The sequence below is a fragment of the Thunnus thynnus genome, chromosome 6 (genome assembly GCF_963924715.1).
Source record: "Thunnus thynnus chromosome 6, fThuThy2.1, whole genome shotgun sequence".
NCBI classification, from domain to species: domain Eukaryota; kingdom Metazoa; phylum Chordata; class Actinopteri; order Scombriformes; family Scombridae; genus Thunnus; species Thunnus thynnus.
Window position 1 is genome coordinate 31,865,618 of NC_089522.1, and position 9,577 is coordinate 31,875,194.

At 39.8% G+C, this 9,577-nt stretch overlaps 1 protein-coding gene across 3 annotated transcripts in view; it reads left to right on the forward strand.

Annotated features, from left to right (window-relative positions):
• plxnb3 (plexin B3) overlaps positions 1-7,225 on the forward strand; it is a 91,465-nt gene extending 84,240 nt beyond the window's left edge. For all 3 annotated transcript variants that reach the window (XM_067593398.1, XM_067593399.1, XM_067593400.1), the window contains 4 exons: positions 26-90; positions 646-721; positions 802-876; positions 1,054-7,225. In XM_067593398.1, coding sequence (XP_067449499.1) covers positions 26-90; positions 646-721; positions 802-876; positions 1,054-1,158 — 321 coding nt within the window. In that variant the 3' untranslated portion in view covers positions 1,159-7,225. The remainder of the gene's footprint in view (positions 1-25; positions 91-645; positions 722-801; positions 877-1,053) is intronic.
• Positions 7,226-9,577: the final 2,352 nt, after the last annotated feature.

A 9,577-nucleotide genomic window follows, 5' to 3' on the forward strand; every position in this document is an offset into this window, starting at 1 on the left:
TCATGATAACTCTCTATCCAATCAGGACTCTCCTGTCAACAAGTTGTTGTATGCCAGAGAGATCCCTCGATACAAACAGCTGGTGGAGAGGTGAGACAGCTTCCTGTTATCACCGTGTTAAACATGCACTCACTACTGTACAGTTACCATAGAAACACACCATAGAAACACATGCTTACTAGTGTATAATTGCCATAGAAACACATGCTCACTACCATAGAGTTACCATAGAAACATGCACTCACGCTCACTGCCCTACAGTTACCATAGAAACACATGCTCTCTGCAATATTGTTACCATAGGAACACACGCTCACTGCAGTAATTACCATAGAAACACATGCTCACTGCCTTAGAGTTACCATAGAAACACACGGTCATTGCCATACAATTGCCATTGAAACATTCACTCACTACAGCAGAGTTACCATAGAAACATGCACTCACGCTCACTGCTGTACAGTTACCATAGAAACACACTCTCACTGCCATACAGTTACCATAGGAACACACTCTCACTGGCCTTACAGTTACCATGTTGTTGATTGTCTGTAAACATGTTAGCCAGAGTACTAATGTGATGCCATATAATTCTGTGTGTGTGTGTGTGTGTGTGTGTGTGTGTGTGTGTGTGTGTGTGTGCAGGTATTACAGTGACATCCACAGCGCCGCGTCAGGCTGTTACCAGGAGATGAACTCCACTCTGACTGAACTGTCTGGGGTCAGTAAACAGAAACTAAACTATAGATTAATGTCTGAGAACCAATGAACAGTGATTTAACTGTGTGTGTCTCTCTGCAGAGTTTCGCCTCCGAGATGAACAATCTTGTTGCTCTGCATGAACTCTACAAGTACATCAACAAATATTATGACCAGGTAACACACACACACACACACACACACACACACACACACACGCACACACACACACACAGACACAGACACACAGACACACAGACACACAGTTCAGAGTCTGATTACACTGATAACTAAAGAAAAACAAAAAATATACATGTTTATACTTGTCTCTCTCTGTACCTGTTTGTCTCTCAGATCATCATGTCTTTAGAGGAGGACAGTTCAGGTCAGAAGATGCAGTTGGCATACCGACTGCAGCAGGTCGCCGCCCTGGTGGAGAACAAGGTCACTGACCTCTGATGAAGCACTGACCCCTTGACCCCTCGAGCCCCCACTGAGGATAAATATGCTTCCTGTTCAGCGGCTCTGAGACACTGAAACCCTGAAAATCATTGAACTCCTGTTAACACTGTGTCTTCCTGCTGTGTGCATATGTGTGTGCATATGTGTGTGTGTGTGTGTGTGTGCATGTGTTGGGGTTATGAGGTTTTTATAGTCAGACTCAGGAGATCCCAGTTTTTTAGATTCTTCACACTGTAGCAGCAGCAGTCGAACGTTTACTTCATGTTGCTTCTCAGCAGCTTTTAAGTTAATTTTTTTTTAAAGTCATTTATTGTTTTTATTTAACAGAGTTTTTTTATTTGTTTATTAGACAGCGACAGTAGAGAGGTGACAGGAAACAAGAGATATAACAAAAGTCCCTGGCTGGATTCAAACTGAGGATGTTGTGGTTCATTATCAGCATCTTAAGCCTAGAGCGCCTCCTAAAGGTGCTTTCAGACAGTGAGCGGCCAGCGTCATGTTTTTTGGTTTCACTGCTAAATAGAGCCGGTTGTAGCTTAAAATAGAGAAATAGTTTTATCCTAAACTGGATCATCAGACTTTAAAGTTGATGTTGCTCTGATACTGTTTGTCCTTATTGATCTGCCAGTTCTCTGCTGGTGAAAAGGTGCATCATTCAGGAAACTCAGTCAGTAAAATCAGCACCTGTATCGTTTCAATGGCTGTATTTTCTGTGGTTGCCAAGGTTACATGGTAAGCCATAGCAGCAGCAAGTTGACAAAGTTGAACCATCATAAACTCCAATGGCGGTGGGCAAAGAGCCGCATGTTCATGAGAGCAGCAGCCGCCCCCCTTCTTCTTGCTGCTGCCTCCGATAATAACAGGAGGCAACAGCAGCAACCGCTCGCTCCCTGAAAGCACCTTTAAGGGCTTTTTAAATTGATCCAGTCTTCTATCACGTTAGCTGAGTCTAAGGACCAGTCAGTGAAGTATTGATCAGTAAATATCTACCAATCATCTAACTCTCTGCTGGCTGAAAATCTTTAAAGTCCCCCTCCAGTCAAAAACATGTTTTGCTTATTGTTACTACGGCTGAATGAATGTTTGAGCTTCACTGTGCAGATTGATGTATGTGCAGCGTTTGACGCTAGAAAGCTGTTTTCACATCTATCTGCTGAAGGAGGAAAGTTTCTCAGTGCTCACAGAACATCTCAGTTTAAAGTGTAATTTGTGTAATACACGAGTGTAATAGAAAATTTCCAGTAGACATACATTGAGAATAGACTTTTCAGGAGACATTTAGTGTCCAGCATTCATTTTTAATTTGAAATTTGCATATTCATAGATTTTTAAATTTTTAATGAGGGAGAAGGAGTGATGTCATTTTACAGATTTTAATGAGATCATTTAACTTTTTTTCAGGCAAAAACACGACAGATAAATGATTATTCAAAGTATTTTATATACATCTTAAAACATGTCTGGAGGGGATCTTTAACAACAATTTGCACCAAATGTTAAAGATCTAAAATTGAATTATAAAGCAGCAGCTGTGTGGCTGCTTTCTCTCAGATTGTGGTAGAAAGTTTAAACACAGAAAGCTGCAGCAGATTAAATCTCAGCCTGAAACTAACCTGAACTCAACCAAACCTCAACCGACACCAAACTTATTCTTAACTTAAACCAACATGACAGCAGTCTGTGATGGAAAACGACAATCTAACCAATCAGATCAGGGAAAAAATCATCATCACCTGCTGCCTTGCACTATATTTCCCAGAGTTCCTTGCTGTTCTGCTGTCTGTCCGCAGTGTGAAGAGTCAGAAAGCACAATTTTACTTGTTTCTACTGATCACGTGTATTGATTATTTGATCTGCTGATTGAGACATGCTGGATGTTTTTTTTATCCACAGTATTGCTAACAATATTTTTCTGCCTTTACAACTGAAACCAGCAACGTCTCTGCACGTCAGTAACTTTAAAGATCCCGAGATTTAGGGATTTTGGAGTTTTACTGGACGCAATAATAAAATCAGGGAAGGGTTTTTAAATCACGTTTTCAGTGTGATTCCAGTTTCCGCCCATTTCTTATGAATGGAAGCTGAAGCTCTTGTAATTTAATCTTTTACCGGGAGCTCTTCAGGTAAATTCGACCACTGACGACCTCTTGACCCATACTCGTTCTAAGTCTTTCCAGTCTTCCTCAGTTCCTGGTTGAGTCCAAATTTACTCACCAGGGGTTCTCAGGTTTGTCCAAGTACCAGTGCTTAATTGTTTTTCATCAGCACACAGCAGATTAGTGGCTTTAAGCAGGACGACAAATATAGATATGAAATAGACCAAAAACACTTACCATGGAAACCTTTCAGTACCGTCGTAGATAAAAGTGCTGCTGAGGTTTTTTAAAAGGTGGAAAATGAAACAGTTAAGTGTTGACAAAAAGGAACTTAATTTCAAATGTACCATCTTCACGGGTCACATGGTGCCAATTCTTTCAGATCAGATGAGCTCTGAAAATTAAATGCATCATATTCGGTTTGAGTCAGTTTTCCCAGATTTTGGACCCGTGAAGACATTTTCAGGATGAGGAGCGTTTTCTTCTCAGATCAGGTTATTTAAAGTTGTTGAAGTTAATCTCAGGTTCAGTTCACGTTAGTCACGAGATGCTTTTTCAATTGAGTACATTTATATGGACTCTTCTTCTCTATGGTAATATCAGGCTCCGCTTCCTGTCAATCACAGCCAATTCAAGCCAACAGACCAATCAGAACCAGACTTTCCAAACAGACCAATCAGAACCAGACTTCCAAACAGACCAATCAGGACCAGCAGGTGATAAAGCTGGAGAATCACAGATGTTGTAAAACAGAAGTATGAACAGAAGCTGGAATCACACTGAAAGTTGAAAATTAAAGTCCAACCTGCTGAATGAACAAAGAGCTGATAGACGATAAAAACAATCGGAGATCTGGGGGGAGGAGTTTAAACTGTGTGTGTGTGTGCTTGTCTGTGTGTGTGTGTGTATGTGTGTGTGTTAGTTACTAACTTATTGTGTGTACATACTGTAAGTCCTATTTATATCTATTTATCCCAGCTGTGCCTTCACTCTTGCAGCTAGGTGGCGCTGTCTGTCTGGTTTGACAGCAGCTTTATTGATCATGGTTCCCAGTGTACCATGGGGAGATAAATTAATTAAATCTTATCATGTTATTACTCATTACTTATCGTGTCCAAATCCAACATCACACCCGAACAGTCTGAGGAACACTGGATATGCTAAACAGCTAGCATAACTGGCACAACATTATGCTAGGTGTTCTTGTTTGAAGCTTGTATAACAAACAACATCTGATATTTGATGAGACAGTTAGCATAGCATCACGTGTACTACTTATTTCTACAAACGGCTAGTATTACAAGAAACGCTAGCTCTTTGTTTAACCTAGTGTAAACAGTGTTATGCTTACCACAACAGTTACAATTGTTGACAGGTGGGTAAAAGTGTATAATATTACTAACGAACACCCCCTGTCAATGTGTCCTTGAGCAAGACACTCAACCCCAAGTTGCTCCCGATGGTCAGGCCAGCGCCTTGCATGGCAGCTCCGCCGCCATCGGTGTGTGTGTGTGTGTGTGTGTGTGTGAATGGGTGTTATGTAAAAAGTCGCTATATACGTACAGTCCATTTGCAAGCAGATATCATATTTGGTGTTAAGTGCAACACACAGCGTCCACCCACAGCACAAACCTGACCCCATAGAAAGCTATAGGTGCAGGTGTTTTGACAGGACGTTTGCAATGTGTGTTCCCCTTCATAATGATGCTGATTATAACCATCTGATACACAGTCGTGGAGTGGTCATAGAGAGAACAAAATATCTATTGAGGCCATGTTTTACTACATTGAGCACTCGAAATGCTATTGCATGTGCATAAGATATAATTCGTTCCCATGTTTTGATTCATCCGTGAGCACGAGATACAGCTGGCATATATCTCTTTTTTTATTTAGGGGACAGCAAACGGTGTTGTTGAATGAGTTGTGTGCGTCTTTATGCACAGTGGGTATACTTTGATTAAGATGTACCGTAGTTGTGTGATGGTGACTGAATTGTTGATACAGTATATTCGGCTCTCCGGATATACAGTTATCCTATGCGCAGGAATTAACCAAAACATGGGAACAAATAGTAACACGTGGCCTCAATATATACATATTTTTCTCTCTATGACCACTCCAGGGCACCATAATCTGATGCTATAATAGTTACAAAACTATACCAACAGCTTGCATATCCATTGTTATGCTAGCTACTTTTAGTTACTTTACTTGGTTCATTTGTATAGATACACGTTACACTTTTTATCTTTATGTTCTGATATCAATCAGCTGTACTGACAGGCTGAATCCAAATGTCCAGACTTTCTGCACTCGCAGACTTAGAGACTTCACTTGATATGGATGTGACAATGTAAATGAAAGCAATAATAATTATTAGACAGGACGTCGCTGGTTTTAGTCCAACTGGGAAAAACAATGGGCTCATGTACAAAGTGAAGAACTTCAGCTGAGGGTTTAATGTGAATATAATATCAGTGTTTATGCTCATGTAAAGGGACAGTTTTGCTGTTCATATCACCCATAATCTATCTCTATGTAAAGTGTCTGTGAAGATTCTTAGTCATCCAGGTCATGGTTATCCAATGAGGGTTGAATTGAGGGCAACTGGACGAAGGGAATCTCTTCCCAGGAGATTAAACAACCATTTACATGCAGTTAGAACTGAAGAAGCCCCTTTGTTGAGAGTTGAAAAATCTTCAAGTATCTACAACCAAGCCCAGTTGCCCTCGATTCAACCCTTCTATGTAAAGCAACTGCCAAACGAAGAAACTGTTCAGACAAAAACTCTGAGATCATTAGAGGGTCAAAAAACCTGACAACTATGAAGTCTGAAGTCTCAGAGTGTATTTCATCTTCAGGTGGCCTCACAGATGTGATCATCAATGTTTGCCAGGATTCAGTCTGCACGTCCAGAGAGCGGAAGTTTGGATTCAGCAATATAAACACAGAAACCAGGAGATTATGAGCTGTGTCTCCATGGAAACAATTTATCGTTTAAGCTCTTAGTGTCTCTTCCCGCTCTCTGTGTTGAGTTTTCACAAAGTGAAGACGCAGTCAAGGTTTTACTTCTTCTTCATGGTTTCAGCTCTGCTGTTGACCTGGACTCCTGACAGGATACTTCCTGGACTTGTGCTGTATGTTTCTCTGTGTAAATGGACTGTAACTGAGACTGAACCCACCAGGCAATAACAGACTCTGACTGCCAGCAGTCGTCTCTGCCTCAGAACCGAAACAGGAAACTGACAGATTTTGTAATAAAGTGAGACTTTTATTGAACGAGCTTCCTGCTGACTGAACGCAGCCTCTGTACTTTTCTTCTTCTTCTTCTGATATTTCTGATGATTATCTCTGTTTAATCGGAACGTTTCTCCTCTGTGTTTTTGCCTTGCGTGTTTTTTGAGCCTGTGTTTGACCCGTAGTTGTAGTTCTCTGATCAGAATAGATTTCTGCATGCGTGTGATGATGATGATGATGAAAATGAAGATTTATGGTGCTTCTTCAAGATAATTTTTTGTAATAAAGACGAGAGACGGGGCTTAAACTCCGCCGTGTCACTGATGTATGTAAAGTGAGGACGAAGGTCACAGTCTGACCTTTGACCCTCCTGATCTCTGTACAGTTTTCTAATCTTCTGGGACATGATGAAACAGATTCTCAGCTCTGATTGGACGAGCTCTGTTTGTTACTGAAATGTTTTTCTACAAGGGAATAAAAACTTTAAAGGGTTTGTATAAAATAAATCCAGGATCAGTGTAATGAAGCACAAACTGCTTTTCTACTGACTGTGTACAGTTTGCTAACAATGTGTAAATGTGCCTGTAAATACCTGTCTGAGGATGATGATGATAATGATAATGATGAAGACGAGTCAGTGTGTCATGGAAATGTGTTTTTATTGTGGAGAGGCAGGAGGCCAAACACAATTTGTATCATGTAAAAATAAAGTTATAATTTTAACATTTCCCTGTCTGTGGTGTGTTGTGTTATTACACAATACCCAAGTTTTAGTACTAAAAGCAAAATTATATTTGTTTGATACCTTAGTATGAAAAAAACAATCATGTTTGTGCATAAGATTTATATCTTATATTATTATAATATCAAGATCCATATCTTCATAATATCAGGATCCATATATTGTATTTTAATAGAATCAGGATCCATATCTTGTATCTTGATATCAGTTGGTATTCGGTTGGTTGTAATCTGCAACTTCGCCACTAGATGCCACTAAATTCTACACACTGGTTCTTTAATGCAGGGATTGTCAACCTTTTGTAACTTAACTTGTTAAAACATTTCTGAGGACCACCTTTCCAAATAAATGGGGAAAAACAGCATGACAAAAAACTGGGCTGTAAATATGTTTTATGCCACTGTCAGCTGTAATAACCAAAATAAATATTATGTTTACCCTCAGTGAGACATTTGGGCTTCTGGGAAATAATGAGATCAAGTTGTGGTGGGGTTGGTGAGGGGCTGACATGCAGAGTAGCATTCAAAGTTGCTTTCATTATTTTTCTTGCCTTTGCTTTTTGTGACAGCCACAATCAATGGAAACCCCTGACTCACATAAATAAGTGGTGGTGAAAGGCAACAGAAATTTGATCGCCCGTTTTGACAGAGAGGGATATTGACTGGTAGCCAGTATCCTGAATGAAGCAAGGTCAACTTGTGTGAGCTGAAGCTTCAGGCTGCTGATATTTTCATCAGTTCATTTTCCAACAGGGTGATAGAGCCGTGTCTTCTGAAGCAGAATCCACAGAGAATGCTAGCTAGCTAACAGTGGCAAAACACGTTTGTCTCTACCTGATGATGTGTTGTGATTGTCGCGATTGGATATTGATACGTATCTGGTCATTGAAATTATGCATTTTAATTTGACATTTTTTATTCATGTGAATTCTTGAGCACATTTAGATATAAAAATAACTAGCTTTTTAAATTACCAAAAAAAAATGTAACCATTTGGCAGTACCACTGCCTACGCGGCTCACTAGATGACGCTCTGAGGCTCACCTGTGGGTCACGGCCCACTGGTTGAGAATGGCTGCTTTAATGGACACCTCAAAGGTTTTGTAGAAGCTCATAAACTGTGACATCAGATTTTGCTGATGATAAAAGTAAAGCATTGTTATAGACTATTGTTACAGGATGGTGTTACCGGGTTTCATTTCAATAAAGAATATAAATTCTCTTTCATCACTAGAGACTTTAGTGTCTCTATGACGGAAAATGTAATTATAAAATACTTGCTATGAATGAATGTAAGAAGGGTATGCTGATTTGGTTCTGTCAGGCACAATAAAACACCGGAGGAATCCAATTCAACTGTTTATTGTATGTCTTTGTTGCAGGTGGTTTGGCAGGTTATAGGCTGATATAGACAGGTGGTAGCTGATCTAGGCAGTGAAGGCTGACAACAACTGATACTGCTTTTTTTCTAAATAGAAAGTAGATATCATATTATCACTATACATTAAACTTCATTCATTTGGAGCAAATATCTATGGCTGCAAGCAACAAAAATATTCCAAGCATTAAGATACTATGAACATAAATGTACAAGGAGCAAAAAAACTCACAATTTCACTCAGACAAGCAATTGTTTCCAGTAGAGAATTCTGCTGCAGGTAAGTGGAAAGGGCTCATACCTGAACTCAATCCTGTATATATAGGCTCTGATCAAGCCAGGGTCCTCCTCCTTCCTGCTCCTCCTCACACAGCTCCTCCTCCAGACCTGCTCTTCACAACAGTAATTTTGAATCTGTCTGCTTTTGTTTGGTTTTACTGGTGAATATGTGGAAAAGTGTTTCATGTGAAGGTTGTTTTATGACAGAATAAAATCAAACCAAACCGATAGTGCTGATTTATTCAGTTATAATTAGGCATAAGAGACAAGACAGAGATACTAAACATAGTAGGAGATAGGCTACCCATGAGACCTTTTATTTTTCTTGTTTGTCCTGAGAGGAATCATGTGGGAGCCCATTTCTGCCACGAAGAAGAAAATTAAATATTAGGAAAATAGAAATAGACCTATAGTCAAGTCAAGTCACTTTTATTTGTATAGCCCAATATCACAAATCACAAATTTGCCTCAGGGGGCTTTACAACCTGTACATCAATACAACACCCTCTGTCCTTAGATCCTCCATTTGAATAAGGAAAAACTTTGACGGGAAAAAATGGAAAGGCCCTCATGAAGAGCAACAGAGGACGGACAGACATGAAACCGACGTTGTTTACAGAATAGACCAAGAAAGACAAATTACAGGAATACAACATGGAAAACAGACAAAAATGATGGGTTT